Source organism: Diuraphis noxia, unplaced genomic scaffold (genome assembly GCF_037042655.1).
Source record: "Diuraphis noxia isolate RWA-SAM2 unplaced genomic scaffold, SU_Dnox_SAM2 contig0002, whole genome shotgun sequence".
Taxonomy (NCBI): Eukaryota; Metazoa; Arthropoda; class Insecta; order Hemiptera; family Aphididae; genus Diuraphis; species Diuraphis noxia.
Window position 1 is genome coordinate 36,333,692 of NW_028301712.1, and position 26,858 is coordinate 36,360,549.

General features: G+C 26.2%; 2 protein-coding genes across 2 annotated transcripts; one reads left to right on the forward strand and one right to left on the reverse strand.

The window, feature by feature from the left end:
• Nucleotides 1-2,772: 2,772 nt before the first annotated feature.
• Nucleotides 2,773-5,253, reverse strand: LOC107162771 (dynein light chain Tctex-type 5-like). The gene is made up of 3 exons (XM_015509792.2): nucleotides 5,131-5,253; nucleotides 4,132-4,334; nucleotides 2,773-3,159 (listed from the first exon to the last, which is right to left on the reverse strand). The coding sequence occupies exons 1-3, from the start codon at nucleotides 5,251-5,253 to the stop codon at nucleotides 2,994-2,996; spliced, it is 492 nt and encodes a 163-aa protein (XP_015365278.1). The 3' UTR covers nucleotides 2,773-2,993.
• A 1,344-nt stretch (nucleotides 5,254-6,597) lies between these two features.
• Nucleotides 6,598-25,603, forward strand: LOC107162750 (X-linked retinitis pigmentosa GTPase regulator-like). The gene is made up of 13 exons (XM_089219726.1): nucleotides 6,598-6,730; nucleotides 8,879-9,004; nucleotides 13,178-13,270; nucleotides 13,330-13,392; nucleotides 15,364-15,525; nucleotides 16,812-16,973; nucleotides 19,853-19,990; nucleotides 20,165-20,317; nucleotides 22,043-22,164; nucleotides 22,238-22,462; nucleotides 22,553-22,622; nucleotides 24,713-24,843; nucleotides 24,921-25,603. The coding sequence occupies exons 1-13, from the start codon at nucleotides 6,706-6,708 to the stop codon at nucleotides 24,942-24,944; spliced, it is 1,494 nt and encodes a 497-aa protein (XP_089075852.1). The 5' UTR covers nucleotides 6,598-6,705; the 3' UTR covers nucleotides 24,945-25,603.
• The last annotated feature ends 1,255 nt before the right edge of the window (nucleotides 25,604-26,858 follow it).

Consider the following 26,858-nt stretch of genomic DNA (forward strand, 5'->3'; position numbering starts at 1 on the left):
GACTTTATTTAGATTTTATAATAACTCTATATATTAGTTTTTTTCTTCATGATCCGTTTGAAAAAGTCAAAGTGAGACAGACGTAGACGTCGTGACATTTTTCTTAAAGGCGAGCTAAATTAAAAAACCTCACAGGTATCATAACGTTTTATCGCTTATACAGAAGATGCTATGTTTAAGTCATTGGATGTAATAGTTTTGAAGAAAATTACTTTTTCTGAAACATATCTTTATTCATTTATAATTATCTGTATATCATAAAAATTAATCACTAAATTAATAATTAATAAATTAATTTTTCTATAGATTTCAATCAAAAGTATGAACTTACTACTATAGTATTGTACACTTGAACATGCCAAAATGTGTATACCGATAAGTACTGGTACTTTAGAACATTGGTATTATGTTTCCCGAGGTAAAAAGCAGTATGAGCATATACTTTATTTTATTTTATTTTATTGGCTTGATTAAAATACATTTGATTGTATATTTAAAATATAATAATACTAAATAATAAATTATAATAAATTATGATAACTCTGGAGAGCAACCAAAAAATCTAATACCAACAAAGTTTAAGATTTCCAAAATATTTCACTTCGCAAAATTACAAATAACCCTTATTTCGTTTAAATCTTACGCTCCATAACTATCTTCGTATAAAAACAATTAATGAATAAGCCACAACTTTCTACAACAGATTTCATCTCAAACTTGCGAATCACTACAATCTACTCATAAAAGCTCTCTTCATCCCTACTCTTCCTGAAAATCCACAATGCAGGTTCAAAATATCACGGTGTCGCGACCTTCTCTAAATTAGCATAACGATGTATATGATAGGTATCATTGTATACGAAAAACGATTCTGAACGGAGACGGGTTATTTGTTTAGGATATATTATTATAGATTATTGAAAATTTTCAAATCTTAGATTTAAAAAGAAAATTTTTTATGAATTTCTAGCTTAAAATAAATTGCGAATTTTCGTGATTTTCGTGATTTTCGTGATTTTTACATAATATGTTGTCAAAATTCAAACTTTGAATGCTTGTAAAAAAAAAAAATTGTGACCATGCATTTCTTTTATTTTTCAACTGCTATTGTAAAAATATGTTAAGAGCCTTGTATTAAATTTTTAAATCTTAGATTTAAAAAGAAAAACTTTTATGAATTTTTATCTAAGATAATTTGAACATTTTTACGTATTTAGTCAAAATTTGAACTTTAAATGCTTATAAAAAAAATTGTGTCTATGTATTTTTAGTATTTTTCAACTGCTATTGTCACAATGTGTTAGGAGCCTTGTATTAAATTTTCAAGCTTTTCTGCCTAACAAATAAATTTTTATCGATATTAATTTAAAAAATAATAATAATGATCGAAAATTGCAAATACCTATGAATAGTTCAACTTAAGTCGAAATATCAAATAAAGTCGAATATTTTTTGAAAATTGCATGGTGGATAGAATATACTTATATAAACATTCGGTGAAAATTTTATGTATCTATGGTCATTTGTTTTAAAGTTACATCAAAAACCAAAATCGATTTTGTCGAAAACTGATTGTGTGTAAAATTCCCCGTTTTTCCCTTAATTTTTAGTTTGTTTATCCCGATTATTTAGAAAAATATTGAGTATTTTTTACTTTAGACCCCCTCCCCCCTCCAAAGTACCAACTAGATTCACTTTCTGGTCGAACGAGGTACTGAAGACAAAAATCGAAGCACTTTTACTACCCCAAAACGTGATGAAAGACACAAAAAAGAAAAAAAAACACACATCATGGTAAAATCAATACATTCATCGCTCCACTCTGAGTGAATCTGAAAAAAAAACACACATCGTTGTAAACTCAATCGCTCCGCTCAGAATCTAAAATTTAATAAATACTAAATAGTAAAAATATTTTAATGTATTAATATATTGTTGTATCATAACTTAAATTCTTAAAGCTTATAATTATTAACAGATGGAGATTTTTGCAATAAATCCTTCATTTTTTATTATTCATTACATCCTAGAACTTTTAAGAACATATATTCGAATAACACTTCAATTTAATTCAGTATAACACATCTGGAAGAACTGAGGAAGAGCCTTTGCAGTTCATCCACCAATTCGATCTTTATTGAATTCGCCAATCTTTTATACAGTCGATATTATTTTTATTTGTATACCTTAGTAATTAATTACATAGTAATATAGTTTTTAAATATTATATTCAAAGACAATAAAATAATTTGGACCCAGTTTTGAAAATTGAAGTAACATCATAACGTTTCTATAAAGAACTAAACTTTATAACCTTATATAATTACATTATCTTTTTTTTCGTTTTCTAACATTCTATTCGCCTTGTATATAATACTCTAAAACCTGCCATAATGTAATAATTTAAATTAGATATAGTTTAATAATGATGTATCTCTAAAATGTAAGCCAATAACCTTAGTTGATGAGGTTTTTAAAAAAAAATAATAATTTGTTCATAATACATTATAATATTGATTATACCAGTGGCACTAAATTAAATTAAAACTAAAAATTCAAGAAATTTTATAGATGTAGAAAAATACTGTTGTATACCTATAACCTGCCTATATAGTATATTTTAAACTTTAGAATAATGTTAAAATGTAAAAATTACAAAGATATATGGCATTTTTATATATTTATTTTCTTTGTCACAACTTATATTTCTAATTTTATAATAAGTTGTATAATATCATTTATATCCATAAGTTTTAATAACTCATAAGTTAAATGTTAAATGTTGAATACTAAAACGTTATAATTTTGAGTGAAATGGCAGATTGGCAGAGGGCTCCTCGCAAAAGTTGTAGTCCACTAATCTACCCATTTATATAATTATACGTTTAATATCTTATCGATAAAAAATTCAATATTTTATGTTCTAATCATTATCTTCAATCAAATTTCATTAATCATAAGTACTTTGGTCAACCAACAACTTTTTGTGGGATTTATTCGTGATAAAATGCACCAACGACAATAGTAGCAACTAAATTATTATTTTCAAACTTGGTCTTAACATATTTATCCCTGTTTATATCGCGTAAAAATTTTACTTCTGATAACACTCCTTGGCTTTTCTTTTCCATAATTCCGACAATACAAACGATTTTATACCTGAAATAATGTATAAAAATATATGATAAATAGTATTCAATTTTTTGAAAACGCGTTCCCTGATACCCTAAGGTTAATATCAATTTGAAATGTTTGGTATTATATGTTTAGGTTTAACAAATTGAAAATTAAACTATTGGTTATACATTGGAACTCTAGAAATAAATTTTTAAGTATGTAGTTGTCAGGCTTAAATTATTAAAATTTCAACTTGAATATGGTTCAGCACCTAATGAATAGTTAAGCTTTTTAAAAAGAAATTTGCTCTTAGAAAAATTATAAATTTTAAAATAATTTAAATTTATCACGAATTCAAATACGTTCTTTAATCATAATAAAAATAGACCTTTAAGTAATATTTAAAATGTTTTGTCGTCCATTATTATTGTTATACCTATACTATAGGTGGCAGATAAGTTACAGATTTAACTACATAATGGGGAATAGACTCTGGTTTTCTATGTATAAAAATGTTGAAAGATTATATTATTTTTTTTAGCATATAATATTATGATCACTGATCACACCACACAGTGATGTAAAATAACTATTTAAAATGTATTTTAATAAATTTTTAAGGAAGCAACCACTATTTCTTCAAATCTTGCTGCCTTAGCAACAATAGATTACCTTTTTGGTTTATCACTGTTCCATTTGGTCAATTTTGAAAATTGTTGTTCGTTAAAATGCATAATTTCATTAATAATATGGTATATTAATAGAATGTTTTAACATATATATATATATAATCACTTTATGTTTAGGTATAAAAAGTTTCTAGTTTAGTACTATATAGTAGTAAACATGATTTATTTTAATCAGATGCTTCATTGAACAAACAAATCAAATAAATACCATAGTTACTTACTAAAATTTAAAAATAATTATTTATGTGTGTGCTAAAATTAATTATTCTGTTAATTTTAATTCTGACCATGTAAGCTATTAAATTAAAATATCAAATAATTTTACCTATCAAAATCCATTTCCCGAATCCTATTTCTTACAATAAGTGAAATATCAATACAGGTTTGTATTGCTTCGTTTTGATCGTACTTGGTTTCGTCGTTGAAATGGTTTTTAATTTCAGTTGTTAGTACTACTTTGGCTAGGCGTTCATCGAATGGTTTTTTCGAATCCATTCTGTACGTGTTCTCATACTTAATTATATTTTCCTGTATTTATAATTTATTTAATTAGTTCTTCAATCATCAACACCATTAATAATGTTTTTTGTTATATGTTATAGTTAATAATCAATCATGTAGGTATATGCAGATATATATAGGTACATATATTAATATTATTAAATTATATTTGTTTGATATTAAAGCTGTTTTGTGGGAATCTTTTAGTAGTTTTAATCAAAACTACCTAACAATTTTTCTACTATATGAATATGACGTATGTATTTCATCTAACTGATAATGGAGCGATAGTTTATTATTTTATGTTACATCATTTTTTGTTTTACATCATAGTCACGTAGATTATATGATTACCTATAGTCTAGATTGCGTTCAGTTAGCATCAAAATTGTACCTACCTTTTTAATAGCTCAAATGTTTTTTTTATATTTTATTTCGGAAAACGTCATAATATGTCAGTGATTTTAATTGTTAGAAAATTGTTACTTATTATCACATTTAACGTATATCTATGGAAAATAATTAAATTAAATAGAATTTCAAACAAATCAATTGTTTCTAAAGGTAAAAAGTATTAACTTACGGATAAGGTACAAAAATGTTTGTTGATAAATACATATAAAACATCATGGAGAATAAATAAATCAACTATAGGTATTAGGTATTGCTAGATCGATTCAATGGAGTTTGTCTTTGAATAATTTTTAAGACGATAAAAAGCCATATAAGGGATGTAACAAAATGAAGACTTACAAACTAAAAAGGTTATAGAGTATAACTATAGAGACATAGAGTTATGATGTTACATAGTTCAATTTTTTACTTCTGAAATATTAAGATCATCGATATCTTCCCCATCGATATCTGCCGGATAAAAAGATAAAATAGTATCGTCGTCCTGTGTTTCATGTATTTGTTCATTTATTGATACTTCTCTAGATGACATAGTTATTTATTACAAGAAACTTTCTAATACTAATATATTATGTTATATATTATAAGAAATATTTGTTTTTATCAACAACTAACACAGTATTAATTAAATCGTAAATTTTTAATACTAATTGTTTATGTGTACTTTAGTGTTTACAAAATTGCTATAGTATCAATTTAAAAGGTGTTTGGTTGTTAAGTTAATAAATTCAAACAAGTTGATGACAAATGACAATTAAATTGGGTTAGTTATTTACTTTATCAGCAGTGCCAGCATCTGTCGAATTTTACAAAGAATCATGAAGTTCTAACATTTGATAATATAGTGATTGCGTACCCCTTAGGCCTTTGAGAGATATGAAAATCTTCAAGCAGAATAGAAGTCTAGTAATGTATGTTTAGGTATTTTTTTAATAATTATTCGTATAATCACCTTAGTATCTTGTCTTTTCAAATCAAAATTTATCAGTTATTATATTAACGTTATTTTAACTTTATAGTTTAAGGCAGTGATTCCCAAACTATGCACTGCGGGCAAATTCTGAGGCACCGCGGTCTACGGCTCCTAATAAATCAAATTTTTTTTCTTCAAAAATGTGTTATTAATGAGTATTTTTTTGTCCTGACTTTAATAGTATTCACAGCAGTACACCATGGCTATATTTAGTCCTAAAAAGGCATCGTGGAAAAAAAGTTAGGGAACCACTGGTTAAGGTTAAAGGTACAGGTTAACCTGTACACATTTGCTTTCACATAATATTAGTATTGTAGTAGAACAATTTTAATAATTGTAGCTACTACCTACATATAAAATGATACAAACAGGATGGTGTAACGAATCCAAAATAGATTGGGAACCACTGAAGCAATATTATTTATATCTACTTATTCAATCAAAAAGGGAGTTCTATGATAGGCACTATTTGGTAGTACAGGTATATTCATAATTATTTGTACATTGTGTTAATATATATTTAATTTTAAATACCTACATTTATACTGCTGCTACTTTTATGCTACTGCTGGCCTCCAAATGTTGAGTTAAGAAATTGTTGAATTTTACATTAGGGCAACCTGTATACGCACGTCTATAAATGTGCATAGTATATTTTACTATTTTAGCATAGGTAAACTGTACAGTATTTTTATTTTCTTATATTTGATTTTGTACAATATATACCTCAACGCTTGTAATGCATACGAATTACATATTATGCTCATCAGTGCGCATTTCTGTCAAATAACTGTTGCCCAGAGGGGTGGTATCGGCTATGTACACTATGTTATAGTTGTTGTTATGATGTTTAGGCGTAAGTAGTCACATTCGCTTGGCAACCACGTGTGTAACTACCGTAAACACAATGTGCGGTACGTTTCTGGCTGCCTATAAATCACCACGCTTCGTTCGTGTCCGCACGGATTTTGTCCCGGAAAATATTAGTGTGGAAAATCGCGGACCGTCGATATGTCCGAAGAAGACGTGATACCGGGTAAGGCAGTATCTCTGCATGAGTGTATAATATTATCGCATAAACTTGACAGATTGTATTTTTGTATGATTCGTCCTTTGAAATTTAAATATTTTGTACCTGTTCGGCTATTTCATAAGTTGGTTAAAATCTATCGATTACGAAATGACAACGATGGATTAATAATAAATAATATTTATTATAATAATATATACGTTGTCGAAATCTACGGCAAATATTAAAGATTTCATTTTTTATTATTACTATCGAGTGGTCGAAGGATGATGAGAATACATCTCTCCACTTTTTTCATGCATCACATATTCCATGCCCTCTATAATTGAATTGCATATTTTACATAAATTATATATATCGACCAAGCTTAGATATTTGGGTGACTCGAAGCAGTGGATTTTTAAACAGTTTACTTATTTAAACAACAATATAGTTTATGCCGTATAAGTATACTTTTATAAACAAATTAAAACATAATTAAATCTGTGTAATAATTATTAGTTCGTTAATATCGAATGCATTCAGCATTCGTTATGATTAAGTCAATTGATTATGATTAAATTTTGTAAAAAAATTGTTCTTCTTATATGTCTGCAAGGATTATATATTCTATATTTACGCGGTAAAGCATAAAAACGAAAAATTTAAGTTTTTACTGCACATTTATTATATTATTTTTTAATTTTACAAGATTTAAACTTGACAATAAGATACTTCATCGTAATTAACGAGAATTGTTTTTGTTTTTCACTTAGATTACACGTGATTAAATCAATATTTTGAATACCTACTATTTAAATTCGAGTATAACAGTAGTTGTAGGTATAAAACGAACGTTGAACGTAATTCTATATTTTGTTAAAAATCAATATTTTCATTAAATATAATATTTGTTTATAGTTATGTATAACATGCAATGTATAAAATGTCAAATAGAAAGTAGTAGGATACGTAATATTATTATTGTGTAGTGTCCAATGTTTTATATAAAATAAAATTAATTAATTAAAAATGACTACAATAAAATTATAAAATCGGTCTTTACTTCAGAAACTCAATTTAAAAACGTCTTTACAAATATCAACCATGTGTGGCGTTTTAGTTGCTCAATACTTAACCACGTAAAAATTATATACTTACCTAATTTAATGTCTCTATAATTATCATATGCCTTGTAATTATTGTGTTTTATGTTATAACCAATAATTTCTAATCAAGCCTGGGCATAAACGCGTTAAAAAGTTAAAAGTTAAGTTAATTTTAACTTTTAACTTAACTTTTTAAAATTTAATTTTCATAAACTTAATTTTTAACTTAACTTATTTTAATTGATATAAACTTAATAAATAACGAGTTACTTTTAATCAAATTCGAGTTAAGTTAATTTATAAATAATTAAATAATAAATATAATTAAGTATATAGTTGGCTATATTCTCAAACAGTTTTAGACTTTTAGTTTCCTGAAAAATTATTCAGAGTGCAATCTTAAATACCATGTTATTTTTATTTAATAATTTTAAAAAAAATGCATAATACTTGTCAGTTGTCTGTAATAGTGTGTTAATAAATCAAAAGATTGTATTTGTTTCGGCATTTTCAATTATGTATTTTTTTCATACCTACTACATAATTCTATTATTTCAATACCTATGTATAGAAAAGCTATTGGCTATTTCCTGTGGTCAATAATATTTATGATTTTTATCATTTATATAGATATAATATAAAAAAAAAATAACTTAACTTAAGTTAATAAGTTAATTGAAAATGTTCATATAACTTTTAACTTAACTGAGTTAAAAAAAGAATTAGATTAACTATTAACTATTAACTTTAAACTTTTTAAAATGTTTTCCATTAACTTAACTTAACTCGGTTAAAAATTATCATTAACTTGCCCAGGCTTGTTTCTAATACTGACAAACTTCATATTGATTACATGTATCATTGTATCTCTGAAAGCGTTAAAATAAAATGTTACATACGACTTTAAGGGTAGGTAAGCGTATACGTTGTACATGTATCATCGGTGATTTTTTTATCCATTGTATGTCTATCTACATAGTAAGATATCTACATAGTCTTATAGTTAGAGGTTAAGAAACTAAATATTTTGCGTAAATTATAATGTGAAATTCAAATCGGATTTCAGAAACCGGAGCTGTTTTCACATATGGAAAAAGTAGTTTTGCAGACAACATTCCAAGTCACTTTTTCATCAGAAATGATCCAGTGATTGAAATCAGCTGCGGGGAAGAACATTCTGGAATTGTCTGCAGTAAGATTTCGCTATTCTGGATTTCAAACGATTTATCAGCGAATTTTATTTTCGTAAAAACGTAATAGAACCTCTAGAAATAAAATATATAGGAGTTTACCAATTGCGCTTAAAATTACCTTTTCATATACCAATTTCGTTCTAAACATTTTGAGGTCGATAAACCAATTGTGCTCTAAAAATTTTTGGATCGATATACCAAGAATTGCGCTCTATGCATTTTACATTATGTAAGGAAAACTTATTAGTTAGTTACTAGCTGATTTTTTAGTGAGTATTAATACATAATAAATTGTGCGATTTCTAGTATTTTACTACCTTTGCACTACTTACCACCCATGAATCAAGGTGAGCACTTAACTCATAAATTATAATTTATAAGCCATGTGCACATCAACATGTTGATCCGTGTTTGTCAAAATAATATTAATAGTAATAAGAGAATAGGCGATTAAATCATAAATTAATAAGATTTTGAATTTAAGGTAATCATGATGTTTGTATTTTATATTTATTAAAAATAAAAATAATATTTTAATGAATAATTTGAGCATGGTATAAAAATTCAGAATAACATAATTTGGTTAGTTTGCAAAATAATATATTTGTTCACCACGAGGTATAATAATTACATGCTGATTTAAAAAAAATATAATACAAATAAATTAGGTAATAATAATGATATAGATAATGATAATAATTATAATTGATAATAATGATAGATATATTAATCGTCAATTATTCAAAATTTAATCGTAATTATAAATATAATAAATATATATATAAATACATAAATATTTTTTGGGAGTATTAATAGGTACATAATAATATTAAAATTCACACTTAAACTTTTTTACAATAATAATGACACAATTTTTAAAAATTATTTTCCACTAATTTGGCCAGATTTGTATTTCTTGATATAAGAATTGATTGTTAATTGTATTGTTAAATATGCTTTATTTGAAATATATTCATCTTGTTTTGTACTATTTATTACAATATACCTACGTGCTTGTCTGCGTTTCATATAATTCCTTATACTATTATAAAATATATTAAAACCAGCCACTTTAGCCAGTAATCAATTGATCAATAAATATCAGACTAATTTGAATACAGTTGCAATTGGTACATTAACCGTAAAATATAAGAGATGCAATTATTGGTCCATGCCCAAATACACCAGCGTACATGCAAGATGATCTATTTAAACGTCTACACACATAATTTAAAAAAATATATTTTTAAATAATAATATGCTGTCATTGTAAAATAACAATTTTTTACATTTTTTAATCGTTTTCATAATAGTCATAAAATTAAAACTTATACGTATTTTAAAGACAGATTCACGCAAATGGAATTTGTTAGCTCACGAAAAAAGAATATTTTTATGTTTGCACAGGGTTATTGTACTTGTTTTTGAAAAATAAAAATTTATTATAATCATATATAATTTTAGACATAGGTACATTTTATATTTGTTCAAAACTACGTGCACATGACGTGTTAAAAATATTTTATTTAAAGACCTGTCCAGACCATACAATTGTATAAAACAGAGAAAATTTACTGGATTTATTTAATTTTTCGCGAACGAAACCATGATGCAGGATTCGCTAATAGACACGTAATACTATTAAAGTATATATTACTTTCACTGATCAGTCAACTCTCAACAACATAATTTGAGTCAAATAATATTTGTTTTGATTACCTAAAGACTAGGTCAACACGTAATTTTGACATCTGCTTTAACCCGTTCTTAAAAATTATGAAGTGACATCAGATAGAAACTACTTATAATATGGTTCATGGTCATTATATATTGTATGTAATTTTTGATTTTCAACAGGACTCGACTCGCGCATTTTTGTTTGTTCTACAATATAAAGTTTTCATAGATAGGTAGTGCATATTATATACAATACATATAGCTCTCTTGATCGATATATGAATAATTAATATTTAAAAGGCGTCGCTGTGCGAATGCTATGATTATCGCATTCACATGCCACCATTAAATCCTCATGAATTATAACCAAAATATTGACCTCTACTACTTTTATACAAAGCTTTGTGTGAGTATATTGATTTAAATTAAATTCTTTGCAAAAATATTTAGTCAAATATGCAGATATAAATAATAAATAATAATAAGATAAAATTACTCTGAATAAAATATTCTAAATATATTATTTTAGATACACATAATATTTGGTACATTTGGAAATCACGCACTTGTAAAATATACAATATAGCTATAATATACAATCTACAATCCAATGTATTTCGATGATTATAATGTCTTCGCTAAGTTTCAATAATTTCTTTAAGTTCAGATTTCAGAAAGTTATAATTACAAATATTACAATAATTATATAATCTATCAGATCTCATCAAAATAATGGTTATGGGTATTGGATAATAATGTAATAAATAGACATACAAATAATCATACAGACATTAAACACATTTAAGTTTTGATTTCAAAATTAACTAATATTATGAAATTATATCATTAGTAAATATTTAGATATTATATAGGTACATGCTTTAAGTCAAAATTTTTAACGCTGGATGGCGCCAATCCTTAGCAGTTTCCGATTCTACTGACCTGGAGACATTTGAAATATCTTTCCTTAGCCCGATCGGCCTGACCAACCACCACAAAGTGGAAGACTTCGCTCCTAGTCTTTTTTTGATGATTTTTAACTAGGATATTGGTACATGACTTGTAATAGCCCACCAAATAAGGTCCTAATAATTATCACTGATAACTTGCAGGTAAATCAAAACAACTTGGCCAATTGCTAAATAAAATGACACTTGAAATTAAATTAAATAAATGCATATACATAACAACCTTTTTGTCGGAAATGGAAATTATTCAAATGTAATCTTTTATAATAACATATAAATAATTAATCCACAAAAAAAATTATGATCTAAGTGTTCATTAGACAAATGCCTTACTACATTTTATCTGGTGGCTAATCCCCAGTATTCATAATATAGTACACGAAAAACGGAAAAAATAATCTCATGATCAACAGAAAACGGTCGCTCCATCATAATCTAGAAAGCAAATCATCAAAGCTCACTTTGCAAACGAATCAAAATATTTAAAATCTCCTTATTAAGATTGTATGGATGTATGAAATACAACATTTTCCAAATATAAGATTCTACCAAACATTTAAATATTCTAGTTGAAAACTTCTTCCCAAACCACAATATTCATTCCGATCTCCAAATGCAAGTTGCAGTAAAAACACAGCCACCCGTCTATATAGTTCAATAGCCAGAAATAAACAATTATAACAATAAAAAACCAATTATGAATGTACATACGTTACAATTTAACTGAAATAAATAATACTTGAATAATAATGGATTTTATTATACTTTAATATACTAGATTAGTATATTTGTTAAGTCCTAATTATAACTACTGAAGTTATCAATTTTAATATTGTATTGACGTAGGAAATTAATGCTGTTAAAATTGGACTTTTGGCTTCAAAAATATAGTATAAACTACAAATAGTGAGTAGGTTCTAGTCAAAATAAGCTCTCTAAATAGGCAATAGTTCTTAATTTTATTTTGTTATGTATGTTATTTTCACTGTTGAAGTTTGCTCCAAGATCTAAGTCAAAAAATCAAAATACATAAAAGATAATATAAACTATAGTAAATATAAGGCGTACATGCTTATTAATTACTATAAATTATTATAATATAATTGAATATACTTCACAATATGATGTATGAATATCGATAAAAAATAAAATTAATTTAAAATTTTTTATGTGGTGAATAATATTATTTTTGAAGTTAAGCTTAATATGTTATTATTTATTATATATTTATATAGAATCTTAAATCATATAAGCTTTAAGGTTTTAAATTTTTAATAAATGAAATTGTATTTTATTAGTTAGCTTTAGCGCGTTTAAAATTCAAATTTTTAACCAATAAATTTGATTACTCTTTTTTTACTCTTCAAGATAAATATGATCGCGTGATTGTGATGAATTAAGAATAATTATTTAAAAAATATATAACAAAGCAAAAGAACACACGCATATACATTATTATTGATAGAATAAATTCTTATAGTATTTTGATGTAAAATTATAATATGCAATTGAAAACTTGTTTTTTAGAAAACGGAAGAGTATTTTGTTTTGGAAAAAATAGTTTCGGACAACTTGGCCTAGGGCATAGAGAAAATGTCTACAAACCTAATTGTGTTAAAAGTATGGATTGGATCATTCGTCAGGAAAATGAATGTACCTAATTATGGATATTGTTGTAGGTTTAAAACCAGATAAGGTGAAGCATATAGTTTGTGGACGGTCACACACAATTGTTTCAACAGGTAATTTGTACTTATATATTATTATTTATTAGTAAAAACTAAAATGTATAAGTAAAATAGTAAACTATATGTATCTAATATGTATTCTAATTGAATAATTATTAGTATTTATTATCTATTCAATTGAATTATATTAATTTTTGATATTTTCTTTGGTGTACGACTATATAGGATATAATTAATATGGGGTTTAAATAATTGACAATTTAAAATACATAATAGTATTTATTGTTTATGTTAAAAGGTTATTTTTAAATTAAGAAGCAAGAATATGTTGGTTTGATAGTGATATGTATTATGTATTTTTGTGTGGACATTCTAATTTAATAGAAACGTTCTAAAATTTTCTTTACATCGATTACCTGTGTACGGTTTTAAAGAAATTTTAGGTAATGTAGTCTTATCATTCTATTAGACGGTAATTACATAATATTACGATGAATTCCGCTTAATGTGATCATATTCGTGTAGGTCATTTTTATTTAATTAATTAGTCGATTCCATAAAACATTTTTTTTTTCAATTGCTGCCTCAATAAAATTGGTCATCACCTCCAATCTCCTCAACAAAATTTAACTTCATTATCGCATTGTAATTTGTAACTTTCAACTAGTATTTAAGTGTGTTACTTTTGTTAAACTTATAAATATTTATATACTTTTATAATTTCCACTCAATGGCCGATGTTTCCGTGGGTTAAATCAATAAAAAATTGTATTATTATTTATATAATAATATGTGTACTTAAAATTAAATTACATTACGTACAAAAATAAAACACAAATAATAAAAATATTTTTTAGAGGGGAATTTTAGTACTAATGTAGTTTCTATTTGTAAACGTTTTTCCAACTTATCAAAACGAATACGCATTTTTTTTATTGAGAATAATCGTTCCGTGTTTGAACAACACGAATTACAACAATTATGTTGAACGAAGTGACAAACAACGATTTACTGTTTATTAGATAAACCATTTATATCAAGTATTACTCACTATATTTATATGTTACGGTGATCTTTCTTACGCTGAAATTATATTATAATCCACAGGGTGAAATAGAAAGATATGACAAATGAAGTATATAAAAACATATAAAAGTCATAGAAGTTCGTATCTTTCTGTTACATACTGCATTTATATATTATGTATAATATATCCTATTCAACTCTATATTTCTCTCATATTTCAATAAATACGTTATCTTCTAAAACGCATCGTTTAGTTAAGCTCAGGAATCCTTGTCATTTATACTAAAGCAGTCGAACGCAATAAACTAATTTTAAAGAATAGTTAGTAATGCAAATACATATATGACGTCGAGACATCGGATGAGTGACCGCAGCAGATATATGTTTAGAAATATTAGTAATTTCATAAAAATAAATAATAATCCCTATCGGATAAAACTTTTTGATATTTGTACGACCTACAATCGTGGCACTTGGTAAAATTAAAATATTTCATCGAGCTTAAAAGTTAAAATTCTTATAAAAAACGTTGACTAAGATATTTTAATGTAGTTTTAAAATAACTAAACTTATTAACTAACTAACTTATATTTAGAATCAAACTGATAGTAATTTAAGATATTTCAACCTAATATATTATCTATTTATCACGTTCAAAAATATATACTTCAAATCTATGTATTTACATTCATACAGAATATAATAAATAAAATCATAAACAATAAACATTATAGTGCAATATGATATATTCCACATAAGACAATCTATGAAATACAATAAATACCAGATAATGATAAATCTATATGATATATAAATCATCAGAAATAATTTCCTTAAGCCAAATGTCATTAGTAATAACTTATTACATATTGAGTGTTGAAATAAGTTTAAATAGTATTATGATGATTAATAAAGTTATTATTTGTAAAATATATGTATCATAATAATAGTCTTTAATTGGTTTTGTCTTTTGAGAACTATTATATTTTTGTTCGTCAGAGAATAACATCATTTATGGATTTGGCGACAACAGCGATGGCCAACTCGGACAATCGGTGGCTGACGTAACATACAGCGATGTGCCCATCGAAGTTACCCGTTTCAATGATAAAAATATCATTCAACTATCCGCTGGATCGTATCACACGGCAGTCCTCATAGGTCTTGATTGTTAATATAATAATAATAGTACATTGGGGGGCTGGAGGGCTTGGGGGCTAGCCCCCCTGATAGCCACAAAGTCCCCTCTAAAATGTTTGCCATATTATAAAAATATTATACAGTTCAGTAAAAAATATTAAGAAACATTTTTTTTAAATATTATGTATTGTACATTTCAGTTAAAAATGTTGAGACAATTTTCGTTATATTATATACCTATACAAGGTGACACCAGTTAGATCACTCTGTATATAAATAATTTAGAACACATAAATAGCACTGTTATGTAATAAAGACTTGGGTGAGAACTTCTATGTATCAAAAACGTTTTACAAATTTTTCTATTCTACATACTAGTATAGAGAAAGATGTAACAAAAAATATGGATACTGAATGTATTTTAAATGAATTTTCTAAATCCTCAAGGATAATGGTTTTAAAATAAAACATTTAAGACAAATATTTTATAGTACCTATTTATTTTCTACAGTGCCTAAGCTATATTATTATTTGTTATGTAGGATTATATTATTAAATTTTAAATATGAAAAAAATAATTAGACAGCCATTTTATTCAAAATATTTCGTTCAGTTGTTCAATAAAATTATTTCAATGTTAAATTAAAATTTTGTTTAAAATTATTAATGAGGGGGTGTGGGTGCACGGCTTTGGTTCATAAGAAAAATCGTAGCCCCCCCCCCCCAAATTTTTCTATGGATATCCGCCAATGTATATATAGACTGTACAATGTACATATCCTTTATACTGTCATACGGCTGCCTGATGGCTAATGCCAACATTGTTAGAAAGACATTATTAAAACCCAAGCATATAATATCATTGTATACTGTGTCTATATGCTATCATTTTCTAAGCGCGTTCCTATCTTTTTTGTTGAACTTTTTTCTCTCTCTCTCACAATCAATAGATAATGGATATAGTTGGAGCTCGGAAGCCTCTTTTCTACCAGTCCATTCCTATATAGGCGTATGCAGTTGGATCATTGAATTCTATTACAGGTACCATTATCCACTTAGACCTCCCATCCAAAAACTAAATGCTAAAACTGATTCAAAAGTCGTAAAACACATTAGGATTCTCACACCCATACATTACGATCCATAGTGGAAAATGTAATTGATAAAATGTATTTATATTGTATTCAAAAACCGTAACCGTAAGAGATTGATTACAGGTTTCTCACAAAATCGATTTCTCCTACGATGGGTACTATAAATATCGTTCTCTAACAGTAAACTATATTTTTGTTTTCGATTCCCGTTAGAAAACGGTGACGTCTACGTCTGGGGATCGAACAGCGACAGACAACTAGGATTAAACTCGATTGACGAAGATTCGGTCAACGTCAGTGTGCCGACCATTGTGCCAATCGCCCTGCCCGTTGTGTACATATCGTGCGGGCACAATCACACCGCGTTCGTCACAAGTGAGTAAAAAAATACCTATCGAAAAATTGTTCTGTTGATATATACATATAATATAATATATTATATATGTGTTACAACTTTACAAGTAATATTAACATTTGGATAAAGTCGACATTTGTCGGATAATACAACATTAGCCAACTCTTAACATTAACCGGATAATATGATATCATACACGAACTTTTCGATAATGTCTTAACATCCATACAAATGTATAAAATCATTTTAAATTATTAGCAATATTGAATATGCTTAAAACACGATTAGTAATTACCATAAAATTTACAAATAATTAACATTATAGTAAAAAATAAAATGTATTAATTAAATTAAACTATATATTAAGACATATCTTTATATTTCTGGATGTTTGAATACTGTGGTTTATACAGATCCATCTGTCAATGTTCAGGATTTAAAACCAAAATACAGGTAGCATATGATATTTTAAGTTAGGACTAAAGCAAGGCGGAAACTTTGGCTGCATTTTTTAGGTTACTTGAATCATGTTTAAAACATAACGGTGAAAATTTTGAACAATTTATAAGATAAATTTAGTTAGTACATTTTATTTTTTATTATAGGTACGATTAATATTACTTTTATCAGTATAAATATTTTGTTATACATTTAATTAATACAATTGACTAAATATCATACTCTAAAAATAATGTTTAATTATTTCACTCTTATTTTATTATTTCCGGTGGTTATAAATCAATATTTCATTAAACCCGAATTATGCATAAATCAAAATTTTAACTTACTCTAACTTGGTAAATAGAAAAAACTTTTGATACGAAAAATGTTTAAAAAAAAATAATTTATCCGAATATGTAGAAAAAAAATAGTGTTTCCATTTAAAAAAATGTAAGTTGTATTTCGCATGCACACACCAAAAATGTTCAAAATTTGAAATTTATCTGAAAATATGTATTTAAGTACTCCCTATCACCTCCCGAAAACCCCATTTAAATACAAAGCCTTCCACCTGAGATATTTAGTGTTACCTTAAATCGTAATCACACTTGTTTACTTTATCGGTAAGATATAACTGATTAAATCGGTAATAGGTTAATTAAGATAATATTATACTCTGGAAATCCAACGCTTCATGGTATAAAATGCTATAACAAATCTATTTAATATATAACTTTTAATATTATCCAATATTGACTGGTTAAAGTTAATATATATATAAACGAAAAATTATTCATTAGCCAAAACGAATGGCTAATGTCGACTTTATTCAAATCTTATAAGATATATATCGTCATTGATAGGAACAAACATTCTATGCGCAAAAACACGAACTTCTATGAGACGAAATAAACGTTTTAAATAAAAAAATTCACATAGTCCATATTTTATAAACGATTGATGTTTGGTAACTCATAGGAGAATGTATTTATTATTTTTCATCAATTATACAATGCAGATAGTACATAGGAGATTTTATCCATAAATAGATTTTTCTCTGAATCCAGGGATAAATAAATAATGATAATAAAAAAAATAAACAAATCATAAATTTGGTACTTTTAGGGAGTTTATTCTCACAACGACGATATTATAGTAGGTAGTATAATGCGATATTGGAGTTTTTTTAATGGTTTCCATTATTTTTTTTTTTTTGTGTAAACGAGCATCAACAATTAAATAGAAACATGTATTTCATTTAGCTTCTTAACTATCAACTTGTACTGAAAAATTTCCCTGAAGCATTGTGCACATAACTAGTCGAAATAATGCTTCAATTTCAAAGTTAGTGATTAAAAAATTATAAGGATACATCATAGGCACAATTTTTTTTTATTAACATTTGAAGTTCAAATATTGACAAAAATTCGTCAAAACCATGAATATTTTCAAATTATTTTGTAGTTCAAAATTCATAAAATTGTTTGTATTTATATCTAAGGTTAAAAAGTTCAACATTAAGTTTTCCATAAGTTTTGCTTCAAATAATTATAGAGAAAATTTGAAGCGTCATTATAGGAAAAATGTTTTGAGCGTTTGAATTTTAAATTTTTACGAAATAGCTTAACGATAACGATTTATCCTCAAACCAGGTATATGCATATCTATGATAATATAAGGTATTATAAATTATGATAACTACATGCAATGTTTTTGGAAAAATTGATTAACCATGCCTTATGCCAGCGGTCCCCACTACGCGGCCCTTTAGTAACTTTAGTGCTACCCGCACTATTGGAAGTAATGATAAGTGAAAAAAACAAAACTGTAATTATAAAAGACGGTTTAAGTGTTTTTTAAGAGACAACCTAATGATATTGATACTGAAATGTAATGATAATATAATGTAATGTATAATAATAATGACATTTATTTTTTATTATTTTTATTAATTTATATTTTTAATATTTTTAATCAATATAAATCTAAATATTATATCCTTATATAAATAGCTTAACATATATCAAAATATTTACTTACTACCAATTTTTTCCCGGGACTCGACTTACCTACTATCAGTTTTTCCCGGGACTCAATTTACCACCTTCAAAATATACCAAACTATCTCGGACTCAATTTACCTAGCCCCTTATTTACAACATATCCTAATATGACAAAATAAAAATATACATGAATATATTATGAGAGAATGGAAAACCCCATTGCAGTAGCACATTTAAAGTATAGATATTAAAATAGTTAAAATAGTATAAACAAATAGTTTATAAATGGTATAAAAAATATCCGTAAAATGGACATAATATTACAATTACCTTAGTGACATCATTTATCGAACTCTCCTATCTCTATATTATAATATATATTGTATTAGCCATTATGTCTGTTGTTAATATATTACAATTATTATCATATGTTATTAAACGGTGGTGGTTTTCAGGAATCGGAGACTTGTATACGTGCGGTGATAAGGAGTATGGAAAACTTGGTCATGGCATGTGGTCACTAAGCCGGGTCGACACAAACGAAAAGATTGTAAGAGTAGCTTGCGGGGCTAACCACACGATCGCATTGAATGGTAAACAAAATCATCACTATTAACCGTACATAAATCGTCCATTACTACAGCAAGTAATTGATATAAAATACGTTAACGTACAACATCCGTATTTATAATACCTACACAAATTATTTTTTTAATAATAATAATATTATAGTAATAAGATATTTCAATGTCAAACTGACCTTATAGACGCAGGAAAAGTGTTTGTTTGCGGTAACAACGACTGTGGACAAATAGGTTTGCGGAGCGTCACATCACAAGGTCATCTGTACCCTTGTCCTATTACCAACGAACCGATCGTTCAGATTGTGTGTGGACAGAGCCACAGTGCTTTTATCACCGGTAAATAATTTATATTTACATACTACCTAAGCACCTTTATAATATATTAAGCACAATTATATTGTTTTTTGCATTAGAAGTTAAAATTTTGTCGAAGTAGAAAATTCAAATAAAAAAAGATTTTTTTTCACCAAAAATTTTAGTTATTAGTTGTTTTGTCATACCTAATTAAAAAAACATTCATTGCGTAGGCTTGAAATTTTCCGACATTTCTTAAGTATAAATATTAAATATTATAATATATTATTATTTTCTAAACACAATAATATTTTAAAAGCATTCAGGTTAATTTTAAGATAATAATACCATGAACCTATTCTACTATGGCAGCAGATCGAGTTATACAGGGTGATCTATTTAAGTGGGTACACTAATTATCTCGAAAAGTATTAACTATTTTTTTTTTTTAATTTTCTAGATTTACGTTTTCCTAAAACCGTATGATATTTTAATTTTTTTCACCCTTATATTTACTAGTGAAATAACTATCAACTTTTTATTTTCAAATGGTAACATATCATAAAAATAACATGAATTGATACAATCATTATTTTCATGAATTTACGTTTTTATTTTTCGTTGATTGGTCTGCGAGATACAGCTCCTCAAAGAGTACTTCACACTTATTACAATGACCTACTAATATTGATATACTATTTTTATTTTATTTTTTTGATATAAGTGATCAAAACCTGAATAATCTGAATAATAAAAGTACATGTGAATGACTATAGGAATAATTGGCATAAAGATTAAGAATAGGTACACATGAAAAGTTGTAACAGGTGTAAACGAGTACAAACAAAGATAGATCCCTGGAAACAATTATAGACTATTATACGAAAATAATTTGTGGAAGAAAAATGTTTATGCGTCATGCAAAGAGGTCATGATATGAATATAATATGTAATCAAAAGATTATGTTTTGTAAGGACAGTGTTATAGGTAGATTTCAGTGTCTGATCGTGTATGCTCAACACTTTTGGAGATTTCCACTTTACCATCCGACACTAGAGAGATTCCCATTTAACAGACGAAGTGTCATAAAAATCTAAATTTTCGGTGCAGGCATGACAAAAAATATTTTGTAATTTAAATTTGTACGTTTATGTTTTAATCACTATCCACTACATATGCATGCGCACAGGGTATGCAGGGTATGCCACTGCATAGTCTGCGGGATTCACTTGAAGGGCCCATATTTATCATAACAAAGCATTTTTGATAATATCTGTAAATATAGTAGGTATTTAAAAAAAATGTATTTTTAGTTTTAAATTTTCTCGTGACTAGCAAGTTAATCCAAACTATAGACGTAACAACTTTATAAATATATGTTAAAATTATTTAAAGACATCCAATACAATATATACTTAAATTTAAGAAATAATAGATTTTCTTTTAATAAATATAATTCAAATTTTAAACTACTTATTTCTACAATGCATTGTTTAATATTCTACTGTAAAACTATGTGTGGTTTTAAATTCTGAGAGAGCAAAGAAGGTATAAGCAGTATATTTGAAAAACTTAGATTCTAAATTAAGCCCTATATGTGGTAAAAGAAAATGTTTAACGGCTCAGAATCGTTTTTTAGAATAAATTATTTATTCTTTCTTAAAATCCAATAAAATTATATTAAGTATCTTAGTTACAATATAGGTTTGGTGATTTTAATATAAAAATAAAATACTTTATTCAATATCTGTTTAATTTATTTTTAGCGAGTGGTAAACTATTTATGTGTGGTGACGGAAAATACGGAAAGCTCTGCATAGATGTCAATCAAATAACAACTCCAACGCTCGTGTTAGAGTTTGTAGATAAAAATTTAAAAGTACAGATGGTATGTTATTAATTTTTATCTATAAATAAATAATTTAAATATAATAGAGTTTAGTGTTTTAAATGTTTTATAGGTCAGTTGTGGAGGAAACCATACTTTAATTCACGCTGAGCCTATCGAGAACGAACACGCTAATAATAGCTTACAACAAATCAAATCGTCTGACTCATTGCCTCCATTAAGGGTTGTGAAAAAGAAAATCGAAGAGCGAAAAGAAAATATTGAACCGTTTCCATCGATTACTCCAGCTAATGATAACGATCTGGAAGTATTGATCATAGTTAAAGAAAGTGTAAAAGTAATTATATATATTATATACCTATATGCACGATTTTCTTTTATTTCAGATAAATATATACAGAATTGTTTGTTTTATTAAAATTATTAGGAAAAGAACACAAATGTGAACGAACAACAAAATAATGGGGATAAAAAATCATTCAATGATAAGATACCAAGTAAAATATTCTATATCTATATTCATATAAAATTATTATAATTACATATATTTATAGAATAGAATACATTTAAGATTGCGGAGCGATGAATGTATTTATTTTACAATGTCATGTGTTTTTTTTTTTGGTGTGTGTACACGATAAGTTGTCGAAATCGGAAATAATGCTTCGATTTTCAACTTCAGTAGCTTTTCTAGTTAGAAATTGAATTTAGTTGTGCATTGAGGAGGTCAAATTTTGAAATTTACAGTAGTATAACCTAATATATTATCACAATCGTAGTTAAATAATATTAAAAATACATAGTCACAATTTTTTTAACAAGCATTGAAAGTTCAATGCTTGATAAAATGCTTAAAAATCACGAAAATTTGCAATTTATTCTGAGTTAGAAATTCATTAAAATTTATCTTTTTGAATCTAAGATTTAAAAACTCAATACAAGGTTCTTCATGAATTTATCTACTTTTATTACATAAAAAATTTTTACCGGAAAATCAAATTAAATTTTTATGAGCATTTAAATTACAACATTGAATATTCACTCAATTTCTCTTGTACCGATATTCTTATTTCGTTGTTTTTCAAAAAATGAATAACTGTAGAAACTGGATATTTACAAAATATGTTTATTTTATCAATTCCTATACTAGATAAAAATTTTAAAAATATTCCAATGATTTTTAAGTTATTATTAGTCATTAGATATTCCTTATAAAAAATCCAGCTTCATTAATCATCCTTGGTAACCCTCCTCATTGCCTTAAGCGTAAATGGTGCAGAGACCTACTAAATCAAAAAAAAACAAAAGAATAATTGTTAAAACAAAATAATTAAAAGACGTAAGTGTCATCAGTGGGTGGCTTCTTCATTCAATTTTTTCATTCTCCCTTGTCATTAGCTCATACTCTTATTGTGCCGTGGCTATTGCGTATATATATATATAGATTGTGTATATATTAATAAAGAAAAAAAAATTATTAGACATTTGAAATTTTCCGTTTTTTATTTTTTATTCTATACATTTCAATAAAAGTACCTATATATATTTTTTTTTTTTTTGAAATAATTAATAAAGTATAAACAATAAAATATCCTAGACTGACAAACTTTTTTTATGACAACATACATTTTTCATTTAAAATGAAATATTATTTTGATGATTAAAAATCAAATTTTGGACGAATAGTTTAGAGTAGTAAGTAGTAGTATAGTAGACGATTAGTTTATGATTGTTAAGTATAAAAGTTTAAATAAGTCGCACTCCTTATTCCTCTGAGATAATAATATAGTTCAAATAATATTTTGTTTCAGTCTATGAAATTAAAAATATGTGTTGTCGTTCAAAAAGTTTAAAACTATGAACTTACAAATGTTGAGCCCTGCCAAACCATCTAACATCTGCATTATAAAATGCATATAGAATCCCGATTTATTAAACTACCGTCTACAAATAATGAATAAAAAATTAAATTAGCTATTACCAATGATAACTTCTTATAATGCCACTCACGCATCTAAATATTAGTTATTAATTATTATATAATATCATCATAATTACTTATTGTACCTAAAAATTGTACAGTTAAATAATATATGAAAAAAATTATCTTATTTAATTACAATTTTTGCTAACATAACTTATTATACCACCTTATTGTGGACTACTTTTATTAGTTAACAATAGTAAGTTTTAGTGGTAAACATTTTATGTTATTTTTTATTAGTTTTCATTGAAATATTGTTTGCTTGTGTCTGATAACACAATATGTAATATTATTATAATTTTTTTGTATTTTCTTGGTTTGACCGTTATAAAATAACAATAAATGCCTTAATAAATAATATCCCTTAAAAATATTGTATCATGTTATTATAATACTATTTACAGGTAATAAGTAGAAATTAAGCAAGTATGTAAGTAATTAATGTAAATTTAATATGTAACGCCGGCTAATAATCATGTAGTTGATGCCATAAACAATTAATAATAATAAAAAAAAAATACTATATATTAAATATTATATATTATACCTACACCGGTTACCCCACGGTATTAATCACATATTATAATATTCATGTTTTTGCAGCGGGAATAAAAAATATAGATGGTGAAAAGGTAGAAAAAGAAGAAAATAAAGGAAACATGTTGGTTATTAATGAAAAAACCGAAAAAAAAGAAGTAAATAAATCAAAATATCCTAGAAATGAAAGAGTACGGGTAAGTTAAGACTATAAACCAAGCGAAATTCAAATTATATATTAATTGACAACATTATTAATTGTTTTTCATTTCAGTCTCGCATGTGTATAGTCATTTAAAATAAGATATACCTAATATAACATAATGAAATCTATAACTAATATCTAAACATCTTATTAATAATTATAATTTTTAAATTATATATTACTTATGTAATTTTTACTTTTTAGTGTTATGTATTTACAATTTTAATATAGACCTATGAGCTATAACTAAGAAAAATATTATTTATATTACATACAAACTAATTTCATTGTTAAATTAAGATTTACATAGTATTGTTTTTTTTTTCATTTAAACACACTTCAAACATTATTAAATTGAGTGACAATCATTAATTGGTTTGTTTTTTTTTTCAATATTCTTGTAAACAGTTATTAGCTTAAATCGAACTGTAGATAATAGATATAAATACATTTTACTTATCCATTTTAAAAACATTATTCTCAAATATTAATCTGCAATGTACGGAGTACCTACAACAGGAGTACATGTCGACATGTCGTATAAAAATTAAATAACAGCAATCACGCTGCAATTGTGACTTTATATGAACTTACAATTATGGGTCGCAAACTCGCAACATATACCGTATAGTAGTTCTGCGCAGACCATCAAGGATACTAAACGAGAAATTGGCCGACAATATTAACAACTCAGCCGAGCAGTTTGAAATGCTGATAAGTATTTTACTAAAAATAAAACATCTAACAAAATGAATATTTTTATTCCAACTTTGTCATCTCATATCATATCATCATTATCATCTATGATCTATATATTTTGTTATAACTCATGGTATTTCATAGCCTCATAGGTAATAGTGTCGTATTATCTTGAATATATCTTCCTAAATAAATATTTAGATACTGAGGGGAGCGATGAATGTATTAATTTTACAATGATTTATATGTTATTTTTGTGTCTGTGTATACGATAGGTTGTCGAAATAATACTTTGAATTTCAACTTCAGTAGCTTTTCCGGTTGGAAAGTGAATCTAGTTGGTGCATTGGGTAGATTGAAATTCCCAGTTGTTTTAAAAGCTCCAAGAAAAAAAAATTAAGGTTCAACTTTGGATAAAATTACATATTAAATAACCGAGAATAACAATTTTAGTTATACCTATATTGTTGTAATTTAAAAATGTTATTCGTAGATACTTGAAATTTCAGAGTAAACTTTATATTTTAATATTAATAGTTAATGCCATGGTTATTCGGTATCGCTGAATCCAAGGTAAATTAATCACGCTGTATAAACTATGAATGACTGAGTCAATCGGGTACATAATGAATCTGATTAGATTAATTTGGAATTTATTTTATAGTCAGGTATCTAAATTTTTTTGAAATATATAATATTATAAAATATTAATACAAAGTTCCTCATAAGTTATTCTTATAGTGATTAAAAAATTTTAAAAATACATAGGCACAATTTTTTTGTAGTTCAAAATTCATAATATTGTTTGTATTTATATCTAAGGTTATACAATTTAACACCAAGTTTTCCATAAGTTTTGCTTCAAATAGCTATAGAGAATTTTTTTTTTTTTTTTATTATTTTTTTTTTCAAAAACAATCTGTACAACAAGCACATTTAGTAATTTTGATATAGAATATATACATAATTTTTTTTTTAAAAAACAACTTTTAAGGAAGTCACCCATTGGTAACACCTAAGAACTTATAGTTGGATTTATATCACTTAAGGAGATCTCGATTCCAATTTCGTTTGAGCCTTCGAGGGGGGTTGCCTGGGATATGCAGTGAAGCCATATCTTTAATGAGAGGATTAGTATTGGAGTTGAGTTGGGAGTGGAAACGGTGGTAGTGAATTTTGGCGTAGTCATTGACATTAGTTACTTTGAGGTCGTTGTGAAGTGACAGGTTTGTCATGTACCATGGAGCACCAGTTAAAGTACGTAGGGCAATGTTTTGGAAAGATTGGATGGGGCGAATGTTTGAGGGT

Bases quoted from the DNA above. Each gene is read 5' to 3' on its own strand.
- LOC107162750 (XM_089219726.1), top strand. From the start codon at position 6,706: ATGTCCGAAGAAGACGTGATACCGG. The intron at 13,271-13,329 runs GTATGGATTGGA...ATATTGTTGTAG, and splicing joins CAAACCTAATTGTGTTAAAA to GTTTAAAACCAGATAAGGTG. The intron at 13,393-15,363 runs GTAATTTGTACT...TTTGTTCGTCAG, and splicing joins ACACACAATTGTTTCAACAG to AGAATAACATCATTTATGGA.
- LOC107162771 (XM_015509792.2), bottom strand. From the start codon at position 5,253: ATGTCATCTAGAGAAGTATCAATAAATGAACAAATACATGAAACACAG. The intron at 4,335-5,130 runs GTAAAAAATTGA...TTATAAATACAG, and splicing joins ATGATCTTAATATTTCAGAA to GAAAATATAATTAAGTATGA. The intron at 3,160-4,131 runs GTAAAATTATTT...ACATTATTTCAG, and splicing joins CGGGAAATGGATTTTGATAG to GTATAAAATCGTTTGTATTG.